Below are 22,552 nucleotides of genomic sequence, written 5' to 3' on the forward strand. Positions count from 1 at the left end.
TCCCAGTACAATTATTACTGTTAGTATAATTATTTTATTTTGTTTCAATTACTAATGTGCTTTTTCCTCAACTCTCAAAACACAACGCCTGGCAGAGAACAACGAGGTTGAACAAGGAAGGGATTGGTGAGGAAACAAAAGAAGTCAAAAAAGAGCTGTTATAATGGTGGCATTTGCTCACTCTCTGCTTTTGCTCGTCTTTGCTCCTTCAACCTCCATAGCCCCACCCCACTGGGGAGGAGAAAAATCAGGAAAAAAAGGAAAACTCCAGCACTGTACCAGCTGGTAAGAAGAAAATTAACTCTCTCTCAGTCAAAACCAATACAGGGACCTTCTGAAACTGCACAGGACAAGATTTCTTAAATATTTTGTTCAGCAAGCTTTTAAGTTTGATTTACTTTTGATAAAAAGAGTATAAAATGGCCTCAAAATCATTGATTAAATAATACAATCACCAATCAGTTGTTCACCAGTTAATATCCATTTTATTTTGAGCATCTCCAGATTTATCATCACCTTTTGTCAAATGAGGATACTGGAAATTGATTATTCTATCAGTGCTGTTACTTTGGCTACACTGAGCATTCCCACTTTATTTTACTTTCCAGCACATGTACCTGCAATCCAAGTGCTTTAGCAACTGTCTTCAAATTAGAAACTGCTTATCCATGAAGTCTCATTTTCCGTTTCTGCTTTTATTTCAAGTTGAAAAACTGTAACTGTGTCTCACAGCATTCATTCGCAGCTCTATTACATTTCTCCATGCAAAGATTTTTGTGCACCCATTTCATTAACTCTTACACAAAACTAGCAAAGCAAAATTTAAAAAAAACAAGTCTGAATACTTTGATAGTGATCCCATGTCTCTTAATCATACACAGAAACAATGTTCTGCACCTGTCTCATGCTACTGGCTCTGCTATCCTGTAAGATAGCTCCTTTTCCAACTGATTCCTCTTCCCCTGGTCTGTCTCTTCTTTCAGCTAGGTATCAAAAATAAACATCTTAATTCCAATACTTGCATGCTGTCTATCAGCAAAGCAAGGGCAGTTGCCATCTAGTCCTCAGAAGGTCCAGTGTGTCCTATTCTACCTTCACCTCTTCTTCAAAAAGATGATGATTTGCCCAGTATTTTACATTCATTGGGCAAATGATCAGTAGTCAACTACTGTTCTGTAAATCCAGGTAAACTGAAACACCTATCTGTTGAATAATGTTCACCTGAAAGGTCTGCAGTTATTTCAACTATGCAACATCCATCACCAAAGACAGACCCCTAAAAGCAAGCTTTGACTCTGTAACCCAACCTATTCAGAATTACTTTTCCGAGAACAATGGCATTACTCAGGTTGGAAGAACCCTCTAAAGATCACTTAGTCCAACCTATCCCTTCCCCACCTCACAAGACGGCCAATCAGAGTAAGTTATTCAGGGCCATATCCAGTCAGATTTTTATTATCTCCATGGATGGAGGAGATCAACCCTTGGTGTACCTGCTTCCAGTCTGCTCAGCAAAACCAGTTTCAACATTCTAAAAGAGCCTTTATTTCCCATGTGTCAATAGGTGCCTGTCTTCTCTGAATTGCTACAGGCCCCTGCTGGCTCTATTTTCTTCACACTCTTATCAGATATTCATACATATTGGTAAGATGTTCCTCAGCCTTCTCTTTTTCAGGCTAAACAATCCCAGATTTCTCAGTATCCTTCTGTATGACAGATGGTCCAAGCCTTTTATCAGCTTCATGGCCCTCCACTGGACTCACCCCAGTATATCTGCATGTCTCTTGTAATGAGAAGCCCAGAACAAGATTCTAAATATGTCCTCAGAAGAAGAGGGTAAAGAATTACTTTTCTTGCCCTACTCACAACACTGCTGTCCTTGGCTACAAGGACCTGCCAGCCAGCCTTCCAGCCAGTCGGTCCCCATGCTATATGGGATTACTCCTGCCCAGGTGTAGGATTTGTCCTTTCTCTTTGTTCAACTCCATGAGACAACTATCAGCCCACTTCTCCAACCGGCTGAGGTTTCTCTACATGGCAGACCAGCCTCCCCTCACAGCTGGTTCTCCACTGTCTGTAATGCTGCTAAGGGTGCACCTTGTCTCACTAAGCCCCTGATACTAACGTTCACCTGTACTGGCCTCTGCATTCATGCACTAAGGATAATGTTGTATTTGAGGGAAGAATTGTAAATCCATACTGAGAAGTGTATTTTCTCATCTTCCATCCTCAAAAAATGACTGCACTTGTTTAACAATATCTGTATCATATCAAAGTACAGTTTTGTACTTTGACTCCACTAAAAGAGATGTACCAGTTTTCACTACAATTCTTTGTTCAAGTACGTGACATTGGACCCTTCCAACTGTACTTTCTTAATTAGTAAGATTCCTTAGGGGGAAAAAAAAATTGTTGCAAAGTATAGTATGAGCTTTTGGTAACATCCAGCTAACTACACTTGCTATTTGGCAACAGGAACCTGATTTTACACTACAGCTCCTATGTAGGCTACATATTGTGAAACTCTTCAACATTTTTCTGCATTTATCTAATTCAACACTCCTGAGACCTACAGACAGAAAAAAATGGTTTCAAAGCTGATAAAAGTATCTCTATGTGGGTCTTGAACTCTTTAAGACAGGAAGCTGTATACACTTGAAAAAGAACCAGTATTTTGCTCATAAACCTCATAACACAAACACAATGTTCAGAAACCATTACTCCCTTTTTTGCCTTCTGTGAACCCTGAACTGATGAATTTTGAGGACTAGAAGAATTCTGCTTTTGTCCAGTGAAATTATTTTAACAGGTAGAACTTGTCCAATCCATTCAGCATTTCATTATCTCAAGGTTACAGATATAATTTGGTATTTAAATCTGACACAATATTAATTCCTGATGTAACAGAATGGACCTCATCCACCAACGTTTCTGAACTTAAGTTAGTTGCAATTCTTTTAGAATATGCCTGAGTCTGACTGGTTACAGAGATTGATTACAGTCTCACAGCCTCTTTCTGCTGCACTGAATTGATCCAGACTTTATGCCCGTTAAGTTTCCCTCAGAGGCAAAACCAACAGCTACACTGACTTTATTGTTTTCCTGCTTATTGTCGTCATTGTTTAGGAATGTTACTTTTAACTTATATCTGGCCTGGTAGTTAAACAAGGTATCCATCTCTTCCAACTGAGATACATTCACCTTGTGAAAGGCTAGCCAGCCAAGTCACATGCTTGCTCCCTTCAGTTCAGCCATCCAGCTAAAAAGCTGCAAGTACTACCAAACAACTGTTTGCAAGACCTACAGACCAAAATGTTGCACTAGGTAAGTAATGAAACAACTCTGTAACAGTGACTCAAACTTTCATCAGGGCAAAGATCATCTGCGTGATGTTGGTCAGAACTTCCAGCTATTTGCAACACACAGAAATGGTACAAGAATCATCTGATTACTGTCCTCAAGGTTTATATTATATAGTTATGCAGAAGTCAAGCACAAGCAGCCCAACAAGAAACTGTGTTCTATCAGGCATCATACAGAGTATTTATAATATCTTACTTTAGATGAAAATCTACAAAACAGAAATAATACAAATTTATTTAGTAAGAGACATGGTGATACCGATACATAAAAATTAGGATGGTGCCTCACTGAACTGATAAGTCAAAAAAAAGCATGAAAAATTCTAAACAAACCTGCTGGAGCTACGAGATCTTCTTGAAGAGCTATAGCTTCTTGGGGGTGTTCTGGATCTCTTATCTTTCTTCTTTTTATCATCTCTCTCTTTTTCTCGCTCCTTCTCCTTATCCCCATCTTTTTCCTTTTCTTTGTCTCTGTCCTTTTCTTTGTCCCCTCCTTTGTCCTTATCTCCCTCCTTGTCCTTAATCTTCTCTCTGTCCTTCTCTCCTTCTTTCTCAGTATCTTCTTTCTCTTTGTTCTGATCTACGTCTTCCTTGTCTTTTTCCTTATCTTTATCTTTTTCCCTTTCCCTGTCTCTATCTTTGTCCTTATCCTTGTCCCTGTCTTTGTCCCTGGCTTTCTCTCTATCTTTGCTTCGCTCTTTATCTCTCTCCTTGTCCTTCTCCCTATTTCTCTCTTTATCTCGCTCTCTTTCCCTGTCTTTGTCTCGGTCCCTATCCTTCTCCTTGTCTCGGTCTCTGTCTTTCTCTTTTTCTTTGGCCTTTTCTTTCTCCTTGATCTTTTCTTTGTCTCTTTTCTTGTCCCTGTGAAAAGCCAAACACAAACCCATTAATTAATCTTTGAACTTTCCAATTAAAATTACAACTAACTTTTTAGTATACATCAAGATAAAGTGTGCATCTCTGTTGAAAAATAGTAATTCTTCAATTTTTCACCCCTGTTCACACAATGAGGGAAAGCTATATATAGGTAGGAAATATATAGCTATATACAGCTAGGAAAAATTTGGAAGCTAGATTGGAGAAGGGGAGGCCAAAACCAAATCAAACCACTATCTTCCAAGTGATGCTACTATGCTTAGAGAGAATATGTCTCTCCACCTCGCAGTTATGTAATTATACATATAAAAATTTTCTGTATTTTGTCAGGAGTGAGACAAACTCTACAATCTGTAAATCCACTCTTTACTTAAAGTATATCCACATAAAATGGCTTTCAGATTAACCACTGCCAAATGAATAATGGCAGCTTACTGACAGAAGTCTTTATATTCTACAGTTTTCTCTCAAAGACATCCTTGAACTGCTTGGAAGTCCAACAAGACTTAAATCATAGAAATAAAAAGAAAACATGGATAAAATGTCACCAGATTCCCTTAAAAGGCAAATATAAGATCAAAACTCAATCAAAACAATTCAACCATCTGTAATGTCATTAGGAATTTGAAAATTATTGAAAAATTGCTAATACAGTAAAAACAGAAGAAAGAAAAACAGCTTCCTTGGGACAGGAAGTATGCTACATGTTCATTAAAAAACAGTGAGGAAAATTGCATCTGATGTTCAAGTCATGAAGTCAAACAAAGACTAAGTAGCTCACAACTTTGTCTGGAAGATTTCATTTTAGTATAGAACTATTTGAAAATGCAAGACTCCCTCTTTCTTCTCTAATACAGAGACACATGACAAAAGAACTGATTATTCCGAGAGAGAAACAGGAGAAAGCACAAGAGGAGAAACTGATTAGCAGGCCTTACTGTGTCAAGGAAAACCAGACTGACAGAAGTTACTGTGTCTACTGGTATTGGTACCTATTCTAGATTTTTACAGATTCTTGAAGAGACTCCTTCTTACATGAAAGATCCTAAGCAAACTGAAGAACTGTTTAGCTGTACCTTGTTCTCAACTGCAAATAAACAGCAGACTGTTGTATGCTCTGCGACCTGACAACTTTGATTCCCATCAGGTTCAGTCTAATACTTCATTAGGAGTCTCAGAAAAGGAATGTAACATCATGAAGATGAAACAGCACACAGTCCCCACAATATCAGCCTTACAACCTCCCAAGAAATGCCTTCTAGTTAATTTATCACAGAGATTTCACTGGACTTGCCCTTTACAGTGAGCAGATGTCTCAAGAAGCTCAGAGAATCAAAAGGATCCACCAATTAAAACCAGCTGGCTACACAGCCAGTTTTGTTTCTACAGGGGTCCACAGCTCTCTTTCCCACAAAACTTCTCCAAAAACAAGAGGCAGCTGCACAACCTAAGTACAAATCTCCCTTTAAATGAATCAGGGGAGTTACAGAAATGAAACAAAGAACATACCAAGACTTCTATTCTTTAAGTTATTTTCACAGGCACTTTTGGTTTGAGCTTACTCACTACTTCATCCCTCAGAAAATTATGCTATGATCTTGTCAGATTTTCACAGTTCAATAATTAGATGATCAGACCTAAAAACTAACAGACTAGATAAAATAGACATGTATTACATCCTGAAATACATATGTGCCACACAGACACATGCATTTGTTCTTGCTGTTTGACATATGAGAAAGTCAAAGCTGAAAATAAAAGCTCATGCACAAAAATTTTATACATGTTCTCAAAATACAGGATCAAGGCCAAGTCTGAATTCAACCTTCGCAACAGATACATACCAAACAAACATTATTCATTTTTTATGGGTTCACAAGGCACACAGGATATTCATTAACTATTGTTTGCAGTCTGACAAAATTACCTCCTTTCAGTCAGCTTGGATGTTACTACAAATGCAGACTACACTATCAAAGTTCAGGTGCCTCAGTGTGATCATTTAACCCCTGGAGGTACAATACATGCTATAAGAAAGATAATTACGTCTATTCTAGCCAAGACCACTTTACTCAGCATTAACATCCGCTTTCTATCCTTTTGTTCCATAGATGAAACAACCCTTTACGGTCACCTAAAAGGTTTGTTAGATTTTTTTCGAAAAACACTGTATTGTGAGCTAACAGTATCATTGTATGGAACAGAACTCACCGAGAACGAGAGCGACTTCTTGATTTCCGTCTTTCGGTGGACCTAGACCGTTTTTTCAGGGGACTTCTGGATCTGCGTCTGTCCTTGTGTCTTGAGAGAGACCTGTTGCCAGATCTACTTCTATATGAAGAATGCCAGAAGAAAAGCATTTTAATATTGAAGCATCATACAAACAAGGTCAACCAACAAAACAACAGTACACATGTGCTGCCTCACCACATAGTATTATATGACACCTCAATAACATACTGTCTGCAAACATTTTTGCAAATAAGGACACTTTATACTTCACCAGGTATACGTGCTCTAGTTTGAAACAATGAACCATTTAAGTTATACCAATGTTTCATAATAATCTCCATGAATCTGGAAAATAGTATCACAAAAGTTGTCCTTATGAAATGACACTGCATAAAATCTCTGAACGACAATTTCTAGCAGATTGTAAAAATAACTAGTTACATTTTATTTCCTTTCCAGGGCCAGTCACTTACTGAAGTCTTACTCGTTAAAAAAAGAGAGATTACTTTGGCTGCAACAGTCTCTTTTTACTTTGTTCTCCACCCTTATAATTGAAATGAATTAAAAACTAAAATGATCTGTGGTACAGCTTTTAGTCAAGTTACCTTCTCAGATAAAAGGATTTGTTAGCTGCAAATAAAGTGCAGATACTCTGATTAAAAAAAATAAAGTCTTATGCAGAAATTATGAAGAAAATAGCACATTAAGTTTCAAAAACCACACCACTGGATACTTTGCTTCAGATGTTAAGATACCATGAAGTTTACCTTACCAAAGACAGAAAGATTATGTATATTACTCAATAAAACCTGAAGAACAGGGAGGTACAAAAAAGAATGGCTGCACCTACCTTCTGCAGCTCGAAACATACAGTGTAACATATAACAACAGGAGAGGAAGCCATTTTTTACAGCTTTGTTCTCCTTATCAGCAGGGAAATACAAATCAACTGCAGGGCCAATTAATTACAACTGAATCAATGCGCAACCTTGAATAAATTTTATGTCACAGAGATGAAAATTATGCTATATGAAACATCAGAACAAGGGAGCAGTAAGGATAAATTATTCTTATGGATCAAGCCATTTCAATAGCTGGCTTTTTTTCAGCATATTCTCAAAACTGACAGTAGCAATATTAAACAATTTAACAAAACATAACAAAATATAATAATCAACATTTGTTTAAAGCACAAGTTTTCCACATTTAAAAAAAAGCTAAAATCCCACCTGATTTGTGTCAATCCAAGATAGTACTAAAATTACTGCACTGTTACACAAAAGCAAGTTTTTCAGTTATGCCTTGAGTTAGAGACACAGCAGAGAAGCAAACAATGAAAAAGTGACCAAATGATCCTTCTTGCATTAAAAAGGTACCTAATATTCTGAGGTTATTAGAAAACATGTACTGTGGTTTTCTGCTACTGCAAGACTGAAGCCTGTACTTGTATCATATTTATTTCATAGTATAATTGATGATAATTCCCTCTCACCATATTTTCTGTATCTAAAAGAATCCTAGTAGCCTTGCTGCAATATGGGCAACACTCACCTTTCTAAAGTGTAAGGAATCAAATAACATTCCGTTTGGTTTTTATTTTATTATACTTAACATAGCCAAGTATCTTTAGATTGATTTACCTAGGTTCTCAGAAGATATTCCTGATACTGAAAGAATCTGGACCATTTCAAGAAGCCTTTGTAAATCTCACAGAGCAAGGCTGTCTCATTCTTGGAAAAAAATCCTAATGGATATACTTCAAGAATGATCTCATAATTCTCTTTTCCAGAACCAAACAATTTAGCAAAGCAAACAAAGTCTGAAAAATGAGAAGATGCCTCTAAAGCCTTTTCCCTATACTTTTTAAAAACATAACTTACATTTACAGGATGGTAAATAAAAACACTTCATTTATTACCTCAATGTTTAGAAGTTCAAAACAATAGGAATTCCATATCAAAAGTCAGCCAGCCTATCTGGGGAGGGTGTTACCAGTAAATTATATGCTCAGTCCACAAAAGGTAGGTTTCTTTTTATAATACATCACAAAATTTTATTAGGCTACACAGCCTAATGTACAATAACATGTAATGTACAAAAAAAACACAGAAATTGTTGTCTTATATGGCACCTTGTAGTATGTTTTAACTGAAAGTAAACCTAAAAACATTTAGTATTTAGAGGGAAAGAGTATCTATTCAGAAACAAAGTTCCTTGTTACGCTGATCTGCTGAGTCCAAGTTAGTTATCTCTACAGGAATACTTGTCTGTAACTAAGAAATCTTGGTAACCAGCATCATAAAAAAATCCCAGTATGATTTAAGTTGAAACAAAAAGCACACCTACCTGTGTTTTGAGTGTGATCTTTTCCTTCTAGATCGGGATTTTGAGCTAGACCTGGATTCTGAACGAGAATGGGAACGAGATCGACCACCTTTTCTTTCACTGCTCTTTCCAGACTCTGAGAGGAAAAAACCACTTTGCAGTGTAAGCTCAGAACATTTAAAGATCCCAGTTAACAATCTGGCACAAGTGGAATGTACCACATATATTGCAAGGGGCCTACTCTCTGCACATCTTCCTCCTTTGCAAATATCCTTCAGAAACATCCAAGAAAGTCATTGCATATACTCGTTGAGTGCAGCCATCCTGCAGCAGTACACATAAACCAGATAATTATAAACAGGTAGCTCTACTAAGAATGGGATTTATGTTGCTGCCACAATGCACAAGATTATAACATGTCCTCCTTTTGGTCTATTATTCAATTACTTTTTTTTTTTCACAATAACTTGAGTAAATTTAGAGGGCACAGTTAAAATATAGATCATTATTATTGTCTGTATTTTTAAATAATTCAAACATTATACAAATACTGAAGTTTTATTCCTCAAACATTGTTTTATGGGAGGAAAGAAGGAACAGAATAGGGTGAAAAATCTGACCAAATGCCAGAAAGTCAATAGAAACCTTAGCAGTGAGCTCACCATAGTTCACACTCTAACCGTTATTCTGTTGCTTGACGATGTAAAAGTGTTAGAGCCATTTTACTTCCAATCCCAAAATACAACAGAAGATAATCCCCTCCTTCCCCCCCCCAGCCCCCAACCCTCAAGACTCCATACTGTCTAACCACTGCAAGACAGTATCTGGGTTTGTTAGTAAGAAGAATGGAAAAAGTTGCTGATGAAAAGAAGTAGGAAGTTTAGTAAGTTGAGAACTTTTTTATGGTGTGGTTTTGCAATCAGTTTAAGCCAGCAGAAATCACCACTGGAATGTCTGTCTAATCTCTCAACACACCAACACCTTCCTCCTTGACTTGGCATCTCAGAGTCAACAGGGAACAGGGAAACAATCTGGATGAAAAGAAGCCCTTTACAATATGTTAGTACTTATCCCAGATTCATTCTCTGATCCCATTTGCTTTGAGGATGCATGCAGAATTGAGCCACCATGAAACAGAATTAACCTGCTGCAGATAAGGAAAGCACAATATTACTGCTTTCAGAACCATGCTAGCTCACTCTAATTGTGAAAAACTACGGCATTAATGGGTGCTGAAGGACCACAAAAAATATAAAGCATTTTTTTTAAAGCTTCTAAGTACTCCAAACTTAAAAAGTGACATTATTAAGTACTGATTTAGTATTAAATTTTCATTTTTGAAAACATTCAGTGAACATGTATCTGAAAACAAGACATGATGAAACAAAAAGCTTCATTCCACTGCTTTGTTCCATTAACAGAATTTTGATTATTTTTTCTTCTCCCCAATACATACTGAATACCTTTGGGTACCCTTCTCCTGTGTCTGAAAACACTCTTAGAAAAGTGTACCAAGGTACACCCAGAATGTGTCTGTTCAGCAATGAACACCATATACCTACCTGGCTCAATAGCAGCAGATATAAAAGACTGAGCTTCCCTCACTCTCTTCATCACTTCTTCCAGCTCCTTGGCAGCAGCTTGTGGTGTCATTTCAGGAGGCTTCACTATTGCATTATTGGAGTGATTTATTCTAAATTAAGGAAAAAGAAAAACTTTCCATTCTTAAGCACTTGAACCAAAACTTTAGAGTTGTAACACTCATCTGTTCCAAGTACCCAAAATATTTTTTATTACTTTGAAATCTTACCACTTTTAAATAAAGGTAGCACAATATTTCTATGTTACAATATTTTTAGTAGAAGTTTAGGAAGTTATTTCTCTATTTCAGATCATATCTCTACATTAACACCTACTAACTACTTAACACGTCATACAGAAAACCTAATTAGTACTATGGATTTCAAAGATTCTTTCACTTGTATGGCTTGAACTACCTCAAGATTTACATAAATATATTTTACTCAATGCTATACATATTCTCCTGAGAGAAATTTATGCCAAACTGTGAAACTGGAGTTGACAAAAATTTTCTGGTTTGTTAACAATAGGTCCTCACACTGAAAAAATACTAGTCACAGCATTTTCCCACACGTAAGTCATAAAAGTGTAAACAATGATGCAAAGAAATCTCTAATTCAACAGTAATATGGATAATTAATTTCTTACTTCAGTGGCCGGTCTCCAAACATAACTCCATTAAAGGCAAGAGCTCGAGGTACAGAGTTTTGGTCAGCAAATTCCACAAAAGCAAATCGTGTTGGCTGCGTCTCATCACCTGCCATTCGTACAAATTTGACTTCTCCAACTTGCTTAAAGAATTCAAGCAGCTGATCTGCTGTTGTAGTCTACAAAGAGTTGAAGAGCTCAGCTGAAGTAAAATATTCAATGAAAACCATTTATCTAACATACTGGGTAGCCTAAGAGCTACAGATTTCGGAATAGTATCTCAGCATTATTACAAAGGTGACATGAATTTGGTAATGTTACATTATAAGACTTAAAGACACATATTTTTTCTTCCATTAATCTAAAGAATATTCTACAATTTCACATAGTGCAGCCACAAGCTTTTAGTCCCCTATCTATGTTAAAAAAAATTAAATGGGATTTTGCACTTTTCAGGCAACTAATTTGAAAAAACTGCTAAGAAATTTCCTTATACACCTGTTTCCAAGCTATTGATTGTGACTTTTGATCAACTGAAACAAAAAAATCCCAACAATATTGAAGGATTTTGATTTATCTGGCTTTCTACTAGGTTCCAGTTTGTTTTATCACAATCAATAATACTTTTACACTCAGTAGCTATTTGAGGAGTCAAAAACCCCAAAATGTAATACTTATATTGCTATCAGCCAAAGCAACTATTTTTCATGTAACTTGATCACTTGCTGAAAAACAAGCTGCTGACTGAAAGATACTTATGCTAATTTTGCAACTTCCAGTAGGACACATAATTCCATCTTACTGTACCTAAGCAACTGCACTGTGTTGTGGGGGACAGCTACCATGATCTCATGGCTTCTGAGCACTGCTCATCTAACACACCCCACCAGTACATTTAATCAACACACAAAGTCAGAAGTATGTTTCTTTAATTCAGCTACAGGGAATTTCTATGGTATTCTGATGAAGCCTGGTCTGACCTGACTGGCACAAGTATTCAAAGTTCAAAACATCCTGAATAAGCAAAAAAATGTAGGGGGTTTTGTTTAAATTCATGTTATCATTAACTAACGGAAACTCTTTAACATGTAAGATTAGAATTCATAAATTACATTTTCACATCTTCTGTTAGTATTTCCACAATATACAAATGAAAAAAAAATCTACCTGGGAATTCAAGTTTCCAACATAGACTGTTCTCCTGATTTCATCAATTTTTGATGGATCCACATTTCCCATAATTGGTGGTTGTGGTATTTCTCCCAGTGCCGTAATGTTAGGGTCCAATGCTGCTGCTGGTAGAGCCCCTAAAGTACCAAGTGAAACACCAAGCTGGAAAACACAAGCACAGAATACACTTTGCAGCCAAGCACTGGTGAAAGATACTTCATTCCTTAATACTTGTTTGCCTTGATGTATTTCTGCAAAAATAGATCTAATGAATGTAAGTAATACTTTAAGGTCACAGTGCAGCAGGTTTTTTACAGAAGAAAAGTCTACCCAGAAATAACCTTCCATAGTTAAGATATTCAGTGGGTTGTCGGTTAACATCATATCAAAGAGATCTGGACAGGAATATATATTCATCACAAAACATACAGGCTGTAATGCTTAGAGTGAATCAAACTGAGTAAGATAAGATACCTTCAGACACTGCTAGTATTCTTACTTTTTTAAACAAGTATTTGGACTAGATGAGGAACAGCTGAGACCTTGCCCAGCAAGGAAAGAAGGGAACTTCCAGTGCTCAGGGCCATCAAAGGGACAGATAAGGCATCTTTTGGACAAATGAATCACCCAAGATTAATTACAGTTGAAATGCTAAGAATATTCAGTCTAAATTCTTCCTCTCATTCCTAGAGAAAGAGAAAAATACAGCTCTCATGTCTGGAACTGGAAATTGAAACCTCTCCTGCAACATGTTATAAAAAGTCACTTAAAAATCACTACAAAATTGGTCCACTAAGTTCCTGGTTCAAATTTCATCTACCCAAAAAGCAACCATCTTTCCAAGAAACAAATTTTCTAAAAAATGTGGGAAATTCTTCATCAGCCATCAGGTTTTTTTTAATGTAACAAAGAAAAAACTTCTCTGTTTTAACCTTAAATTTTCCTTCAATAAACCACAGCAACTTGCTGATGTCAAGAACGGCTTACAAAGGCAAAAAGGAATGGAGCAAAAATAGCAGAACCAAGCTCCTCTACTTTTTGTAGTGAAAACATTGTTAGACAAACTGTCAAAAATCTTGCCATAGAGATATGAAGTAAAAGTCTCTACTGCAGGTTTTAATATTCTGAAGAATGGTGTCAGTGTACCTATTAGGTTTTAATGAACTTTCTGTCAGTGAATAGCACTACCACTGGATGAAATTAATGGCCCTACAGGCCAGGATAGCAATTAACAACAACCAAAAACAGTATTTACTCACTATTTTGGAAAATAGTAATCTCAAAAAAGACAAGCATGGAAAGGTAGCACACGGACATCTTCTGATCAATCCTCAGAGTCACCACCGGTAAACCCTCAGTAAATCCTCACTGCAACATCCAAGGATAGTCCTTGTTCTCTGAACACAGAATATGCTACCAAGAACAGAGGAAGCTAGCAATTATACAGCCACTGAATTTTACTTACTGTAGTCAAAGGTGTTGGCGTAGGTATAGGAAGCAACCCTGCACCAGGCATCAGACTTGTCATAGTAGGAGCAGGCGCCAACAGAGAGAGGGCTTTGGCTTCATCTGGGATTTTACCTGAAGAAGCAAATGAAAGCATTACACAGAGTTGGAACACTAGAAAGATGTTCATTACTCTATGATTTTATAATTACCCTTGCATTTAAAAATGTAATAAATAACAATGAATCTATCTACCAGATCCTTACAAAGAAACAAATAACTTAAGTTTTTCCTTTTACCCTGCTCTATTAGGAAAAACAAAAGTGAGAAAAACTTCAAAGACTAGCAATCTCATTAATGGATTATTATTTTAAAAACTGAGTAATGTATATAATTATTTAACACTTTGAGCTATGGGTCACCTGTACTGGAAACTTAACGTTCATGAACCAAACGATATCAAGCATGGACGCTTTCCCAGGGCGGTGTTTTCGCGATGATCGAAAGTTGTTTTACACATGACAACCGTTCGTGTTGGCTGCATCACTAATAGCACACAGAACATCAGATACAGAAAAGAAGAACATTTTTTAAAGTTTAATCCCCAGAAATGGCAAATAACCAAATCAGTAAAAGAAAGAAAACCAAAAAAAAAAAAAAAAACCCAAACAAAAAAAAAGGGAAAAAAAGAAAAATAAAAAACCAAAGTATGTGCTGACTGAAATTTGTGCTTTTCTTTATTCCTCTGGTGCTACCTACTTAGAACGCAGGTAAAATAAACAAGACATAAAATAATAAACTACTGAACTACCGTGACTGTACACAAAACAAGTGAAGTTGAAGCTGGACGAAGGGAAGAGCAGAAAAACTTAAGATTTGTACTGTCTCAGATTCTAGGTCACCTCACTTTATCTGAAACTGGTAAGTTAACTCTAAATTTACTGAGACTGAAGAAAACCACAGCTGATCAGGCTAAGCAAGCTCTTTTTTCCCCAAAATACATACTTCCTGCTATTTCAACTTGATTAAAATCCTCCTGTCATGCTAAAAGTTTAAATAATAACTAATCTGAATTAAATGCAAGTTTTGCTCAATGTTAGTCATGATCAGACCACTAAATGAACCCCCAAAAAATCTCCAAAAATCAAAAAGTTTAACAGTTAAACAATTATGACTACAATTAAACATACATTTTAAATTTGAAATGCAAAGGGATTAAAGCTGGTAAAATAATAAATGCTAAACTAAAAAACTAATGAAATAAGTTCTAACCACCCCAGGTAGCTATGATCTGCTCAAAATTACAAGCACAGCTATATATATGCTAACCAGCTGAACCCTCTGGTATTACCCCATGGACCTTAATACAGGAAATCCTTTTATTTAAACTTTTTAATAGTCAAATAATATATAAAAGCTGCGCCAGTGTTTTTCTGGCTTGATTCAAACTACATATGTTCCAACATCTAAATTCTAAATTTAAAGATAAATATATATTCTTATAAAAAAGGAAACTTTGAGGTAAATTTCAAAACACCATGCAGGTTTAGTGATATGAGTTCCAACTGACACCACAGAAAACATACCACTTTAAAAAACAAAAAGAAACAAGTGCTGCAAACCTGCTCTACAGATCTGCAGGAAAGTCTGGATTACAGCTGGAAATGACCAAAGGACAAAACAAATCTAAATGAAACTTAATTTATATGTAGTATGGGTGGAACAGAAAAGATGAAATAACAGTACCCATTTTTTTTTCAAGCTTCCTATTTACATTATTTTATTTTGTTAAATTTAGAGACACCTTGCTCCTTAACATGTAAGAAACCACTTGATTTTGCTATCTAAGGGAGAAAAATAGGAAAATTATTAGCACTTAGGCGTCAACTGTGCAATAATGACTTCCAAGGCTTTGTTAAAAAACATGCATGAATCTAAGCCACCATCACAATGTTCAGCAGTCTTTACAGATCTCATTTTGAAGTCAGGCATGCAAAGAGAGGTGTACCTCATTTGCCCGACTGCTCAAAAGTACCAGATACTTTGCACACCCTACCTAGTATGTAGGCCTACTAACAGGCTTTTGAATATACAGCTCCAGCAGAGGTGCATCCAAATTAGGCATAGAATTATGTACCAATTCTTCTGAAAATCAAAATATTTAGGCTTTCGCAAATGACTAATGAACCAGAATTTATCCTGCCTGAACAGTGAGAATCTTGCAATTAACCAGATACTCATATAGGTTTCTATGGATCAAGAGACATGTCACAATTCAATCCAGTAACAGAAACGGCTGCATGGTAATTGAGATCCTTGGTCTGTAACATACATAAGTATATGCCTAATTTAAGTATGCACTTACATACAGCCAATTCAATACACGCTTCACCAGGTAAACTTACAAAATGCTTAGGCATTTAGCCCTTTTAAATAGGAGACGAGTTAGGCACATAACTAAGACAATGACTTGAGTTCAGAAAGTGACTTAAGCAGAAGCCTAAACTTTAAGTGTATGCGTTGTAGCACTGAAACAATTGAAATTAATAATTTGCTGAAACGTTGTTCAAGAAATCCGCTAAACATTTCAGGTAAGTTCACCATTATAGCAGCTCACAGAATGAACAGCATGCATATGAAAATTGTAACGTTTGCAGCATTATTTCCAGAGTACTTTGGTCTTTCAACAATGTCCAGTTCTATTTTAAATACAAAATCAAGTTGGTCAGTACCATACCACAAAGGAAGATTAATTTATTTTGTTTCCAAGAATGAGAAAGGGTCTATTTCTACAGACAGAACCCTGAAAATTGCCTGTGTAATTAAAGATACTGTCTCTTCAGGACAATTTTTCCAGTTTTTAAGACCAGGTCAATGTTTTTAAAAATTCTACAAAACACTGTTGTGAAGAAAAAAAGAAAAAAACATCTGCAGCATCTTGACTATCTACCTCCATGTTCTTTAAACAGTTTTGAAAAACAAATTGGCAGATGAGCCCAAATAACCTCATGAGTTAAAAGCTTTAAATTTTGCAGTTTTATCTCCGTGACTGTATTTGTAAAGGGAATACAAGCCCACAAAATACAACAAAACATGCAGATCATTACACAACAGATTAGGACAATTTAGTTTAAGAATAACACTTTCATTTTTAGAACATGGTATTTAAAATCTGAATAAGAATGAGGTGGAGATATTTATTTTCTAATGAGGAAGGCAGTCAAAATATATATGCCACATCAATACCACATCCTAAGACAGATTTCTTAAAAGCTCTTCTTAGTAAATTGTAGGTTCTGTGACCACTTATTTATTGATTCTTCCCTCTGCAAAAGAATCTGGAAGCAAATGTAGATAGATCCAGCATTGCCTAGAGGCACAGCTGTGATTGCTACTTTTTTGTACTATCAGTCTTTAAGAGCCCTAGACAACCTAGTCCATACGAGAATCCATTTTGCTGAAGGCTAAACAGAATCATCTGCAGTAAACAAGTACTAACCACAATACTTTTACTCCTCAAGCGCTCAAAAGAATTTCCTACTCTTTGTACTGAACCTATAGGTTTAACCCTCACACCCAAAAGTCCTTCTGCAGTTAATCTGTTTGCTTGTTTTAAAAATACTGAAGAGCTCACAATCTACTTTAAACATAAAAAAGGTCATTATTTTCTTGCTCTTTTAAATCAAATGAACACATACACTTAGAAATAAAATAACTTCTATGTGATCCAACTCATGAATCTTAGTGGATTTAGCAGAAGTGAATAAAGAGCATACAGCTACTGGCAATTACATCAACTGCCACAGCCAAATCCAACGAAGATCATGAATCAAAGCTCTTCCCAGCTGCAGTGCAGAGTGTGGTGAAGAGACCGAAACCAAGAGATCCTACTGCAGCTGCCTGGGAAGAGCAATGCCTGTGGACTAGGCACACCACTTTGTCCACCATTTCTGTTTTATTTCTGCATTTCACAAGAAGTAAGAACATAGTTTAGGATGAGAACCATCTCAATCACTCCAGCATGAAGAGCCAGGGCTTCTGAGACTGCAGGATGCCTGGAAAACCACAGGTTTTTTCCTGACTTTGTTTTTGTGGTTTTTTTAAGCCTCTTCCTGAAATAATCACCACTGGAGCATGTCAAAGTGCAACACACACACACACACACACACACACACACACAGAGAACTGGTTCCATTTTCCCACAAATAACAGTGTTAAAAGACAGTGTGTCTCACATAACACAATCCAACCGAAACTTCAGGCTGCATTTCTACTTATGAGTGGTAAACAGTTTTCCAAAAATTACAAAAACAAAAGGATGAAATCTTACTGCCACTGACCTCACTGGAGCAAGATTTCATCAGAAGTAAACAAATATTTTATGACATTCAGTATTTAGTAAAGTTCAATTTCAGAAATCATTATTTTAAACTCATCATATTAGACATAAATAGTAAACCTTCTGAATTGCCAGTGCAATCTAAAATAAAATGCTCCGCTGAGGAAAAGTAGCAGAGAAATACCATGACTTTACTTTCTAAAGTTGTTTTCTCCAGAAGTAAGAGTTTTAACTGTCCTTTTCCAAAATAAAGTCATAGAGCACAACATACAGAAGAATAGATCCCAAAACAGATACATTTTTCACTATTCTTGTCTTCTGACGAAATGTACTCATCTGTTGAATTTAGATGCTTAAATGTATTCCAAATCAAATTTATCCTTAATTCAGAGCATTAAAAACTAATAATGTTCTAAATTCTCTGTATACCATCCACCATTCATAAGCAGCTTCAGGTCAACTTCAAAATCAAACACTGTGAACCCTTTACAAACATCATTTTTACAGAACTGAAGTACCAGTTCACAAGTACAAGGGAAAGAGATTTAACAGAACAAAACAAAAAAGGGACAAAATAAAATAAAAATAAAAGAAACAAAGGAAAGAAAGCAAAATAAAATAAAAACAGAGACAGGGCGTCCATCTTCAGCAGGCCAGACTTCGATCTCATTTCCCCCATGAAGATTTCACTTGGCGGCAGGTTTAGTGGCATGGCAAACAATGCCTAACTCAGGCAAGTGTAACAGGTCTGCCTTGGCCAGTCTAGTCATCTAATAATGCACAAATATCACACAGAGAAAACATACAAAACCAAATTAATAGTCAAAATCCATCTACCAGATAATGTGGACATAAAATTTAGAAAGGTTAGGATGGCATCTTTGTTTATCTTTCAACCTTTGCATTTTCAAAGCATATTTAAAGAAAAACCTACAAATACACACACAAAAAGTCTTATTTTGACAGCTTAACAATCTTACTTCATTTACAATTACATTTTTGCTAAATTGATCATTAAATGTCACATAATTTACATTGATTTCATTCTGTAGTGATTTCCTCCTTGATTTACCACTGTTTAAATACACTCCAAATTTCAGATTTTATTCTGTTTTTTAAAACCAGGGTTTCACAGTTCCATTTTACCTCTCCTCAATGTTCAACTTCACACATGAAATATTTTATTACTGGCAATGTTGGCCAATGGTATAATTTTACCTCCTGGTAGGATAAAACCATCACTAGATTTAAAGCCTGTGATCCACTAACAATGCATCATATGATACATATTGAAAAAAACCTTGTGCTATGGTCTCCAAAGCCATACTTATTCCCACAAAATAAATCCATCAGAAAGTTAAATTTGTATAAATTCACATTTTTTTATAAATTATAGATTCTGATATAAAGCTACAGGGAACAGCATTCTGACATTAAAAAAAAAGCTACTTCAAAGCCCAATCACTTGTTCACCTAATTATGCATACATTTCTGTGAAGCACAGAATAATTCTGAACAGCGACAATGTTTTCTCAGAAATGTCCGATCAGCTACTTATGAATAGAGTTGGAACAAGATTTGTCAGAACTTTGATTTATTCTCCTTTCATTCATTGTCTACCAAAAAAGACACAGGAAAATGCAGCTTTACCTGCCTGTTGCCATATCATGTCAGGCAGTGATCTCATCACAAGAAAAACACCAGGAAGTGTTGTTCATTCATTAGGCAGCCATCTTCCCTCTCTGGCAGTACTGAACCAGTGTTAAGATCTTATTGATGAAATATAAAACTAAGATTCTGAAAAATCTTTAGTCAATTTATTTAGGGGTAATTCTTCAGTTGGGAGACTCTGGTCCCCTTAGCCTCTACCCAGTTTCAAGTGAATCCAGAATATTCTCTTTGTGGTTTAAACACAAGTTAAAAATGTGAAACCAAAGAGCCCCCAAAACAAGGCACAAAAGCAACCAAAAACTTAAGCTTTACAAAGACAAACGTATGTGCTGCATGCCCTGCCTAAGGAGGCTATAAGAATAGGCCATATATTGTTGGCCAATATGGCCTTCAGTGAAAGTACTTCTATGGTTTGTGAAATTTTGGTGACTTGTCACAGTTTGCTAAGAACGTCACAGGTAAATATTACAGCAGCACTCATCTCACACTGTCTAAATAATGATGTGGCAAACATGCCAAAAAACGGTACCCTGGGACCATTGTTAACAAACTGCAGGAAGTCAATAGTATTTGTTTGAACCAAACCCTGACTCTGGTAGTTATAGAAATACCTCTTATTAACATCTCTATCTGCTGCAGTTTACAGTTTGATTACTCTACATATTGCTGTTCATGGCAAAATAGCAACCAAGTTGAAAGTGAAGTCAGCTTCACTCCACCAGCTGGAATGATTCCACTCTAAAGAGGCAAAAGGTCCAGAACCCATCAGATGCTAAATTCCACAATGATCCCAGTGAAGTCAATGGGGCTCTGCCTAACTCCAATGGTATGCTTACCAGAGGACCCTGCTTCACCCAACTGTATTTGGATTTAGGATACTATACTAACAATACAAACTGGCTTGTACTCAACACATCTGTAATAGGATGCCCTCAGAGCTAGCCAAAGAAACATTCATCAACCTAGTACTTGCCAAGTATTTAATTTCATTAGGTTTGAAGAACATTTTATGACAGAAGTATTCTGGACAGATCACTGCATATTTAAAGAGATATCCAAAACAAAAAAGGAGTATCAGTACACATAAGAAAAGTGGTTTATGGCACATAAAGTAACATTTTCAACAGTAACAAGAAGGAAAAATTGGTTTTTAAAAATTAATCTAGCAGGTAAACATTTATATTCAAACAGTATTTTGAATGCTAAGTATCTTAGATTAGATGACTCTAAAATGGCCAAATGAATATACCATGTCTACATGACAAAACTGGGATTCACTCTAAAAAAATGCAGATATAATCAGTATCTTTTAAAAAGCATAAGTCAACAAAAAATCCACTACACCAAAGGTGACACATTAAGATTCAAACTGCAATATTATTGTGCCAGGAAACTGCCTGATCTTTTCAGAGCTCCATTGACTTCAGTGAGAACTCTGTGTGTGAATATGCTTGCCAACACAAACTACAGTGAAAGGAATTATTTTCCTTTCTTTCCCTTCAAAATATGTACTAACTACAGAAACCAGAGTTATCATAACTTAAGCCAACTATCCTTTTGCTAATGCTGAATTTCAATTAAATACATATAACTGGGCTTTTCTTCACTGAATTTTAGTTTTGTTTCAAGGCTGTTTTTTTTTCAAAAAGTAATAAAGTAAAATAACAACAGAGCACCACCTTCTTACACAGAAAGTTTAAAACAATTAACAGACATAACAAAGACCAACATTAGAGAACAATGTCTAAAATACCAACCTTCTGCGCAGGGCACAACTATCAAAGCTCTGTCAATAAAAACCGTGTTAGTTAGATGCTGGGCCACACCAACACTCGATGCTTCACGAAACTTAATATAACATACTTTGGAGGAAAAAGCAAGAGGTGCGTTGCTGCAAGATAAAAGGGAAAAAAAACCAATTAGTCATAATTGCATGCATACATTTTTAACTATTACTCCTTATTAAAAAAAAAGGGTTTTAGACTTCCTAGAAAATAAAGACAAGAGCATAGAAATCTACTAACTTGCCTACTTACTGCATCAGTGAAAAAAGCACACGTAGCACCTTCGGCTTTTTAATGAAAACTTATATAAGCTAAAATCACTAACAAACAAAGCTAATTTTGTTTTATAATCTGGCTACAAAACATTGAATAGTACATTTCAAATTACTATTTTAAAGAGCATATTTACTTGACAATTGTAATTGTCAAGTAAATATTTAATAGTTTATCTTTTTTTCAGAAAATAACCTTTGTTTAGGAAAGTTAAACAACAAACTCTGCCATTTTTTGGTGAGGCCTTCAGATATTAGCCTGTAATAAGGAATATTCTTTCTTTGGCCTTCACAAAAGCAGTCTTATTAATTCTCACTAAGATAAAAGCACTTCTTGAGAGGGCTTTCCACACTGGGTCTTGGTTGACTAATGTAACAAAAACTCTTTTAATCATTTGCCTAAGTTTGGCATAGTGCAGCATGGGGTAACACTGGAGCAGGAGCAACTCACCATTGGGCTACAAAAGGGAAGAAAACTTGCAATTCACTCTTCCATTAGGCAGTATACCAACAAAGAACATGTAAAAATTGAAATTCTGATCAAAACCACTGAAGTTTGCTTTAAAAATTGATTGCCTAGTCAAGGTTTGTAACCTTTGTACAAGCAGCTTATTTCTTCACATAAAAGTACCAGTAAAATCTTCGAAGCAAGAATGCAATAGGATATTGCTGGAATATCAGCAATTTTCATTTGAAATAATGGAAAATACTTTGCATGGACTGTTTCATCCTGGTCCCACCTCAACAAAATGGAAATGCTTGTCAAATTTCTGAAAGCACCAGCAGCAGTTCAAGTTTCATACATCCTCTCTTGCAGTCCCCTCAAATTCCAAGCAGGTACTTTCC

At 35.9% G+C, this 22,552-nt stretch overlaps 1 protein-coding gene across 4 annotated transcripts in view; it reads right to left on the reverse strand.

The window, feature by feature from the left end:
- The window catches only part of SREK1 (splicing regulatory glutamic acid and lysine rich protein 1), a 32,222-nt gene that overhangs the window by 5,250 nt on the left and 4,420 nt on the right, over nucleotides 1–22,552 (reverse strand). Inside the window, exons 1-9 of one of the 4 annotated variants that reach the window (XM_085042878.1) lie at nucleotides 21,408–21,541; nucleotides 14,063–14,186; nucleotides 13,660–13,775; nucleotides 12,192–12,356; nucleotides 11,025–11,203; nucleotides 10,358–10,488; nucleotides 8,817–8,931; nucleotides 6,450–6,569; nucleotides 3,696–4,223 (exon numbers count right to left, since the gene is read on the reverse strand). In XM_085042878.1, coding sequence (XP_084899004.1) covers nucleotides 3,696–4,223; nucleotides 6,450–6,569; nucleotides 8,817–8,931; nucleotides 10,358–10,488; nucleotides 11,025–11,203; nucleotides 12,192–12,356; nucleotides 13,660–13,722 — 1,301 coding nt within the window. In that variant the 5' untranslated portion in view covers nucleotides 13,723–13,775; nucleotides 14,063–14,186; nucleotides 21,408–21,541. Of the gene's footprint in view, nucleotides 1–3,695; nucleotides 4,224–6,449; nucleotides 6,570–8,816; nucleotides 8,932–10,357; nucleotides 10,489–11,024; nucleotides 11,204–12,191; nucleotides 12,357–13,659; nucleotides 13,776–14,062; nucleotides 18,750–21,407; nucleotides 21,542–22,552 lie in introns of those variants that run through there. The other 3 variants (XM_085042877.1, XM_085042876.1, XM_085042875.1) reach the window with 3 other exon arrangements.

The sequence above is a fragment of the Lichenostomus cassidix genome, chromosome Z (assembly GCF_008360975.1).
Source record: "Lichenostomus cassidix isolate B80296 chromosome Z, HeHo_3.0, whole genome shotgun sequence".
Classification (NCBI taxonomy): domain Eukaryota; kingdom Metazoa; phylum Chordata; class Aves; order Passeriformes; family Meliphagidae; genus Lichenostomus; species Lichenostomus cassidix.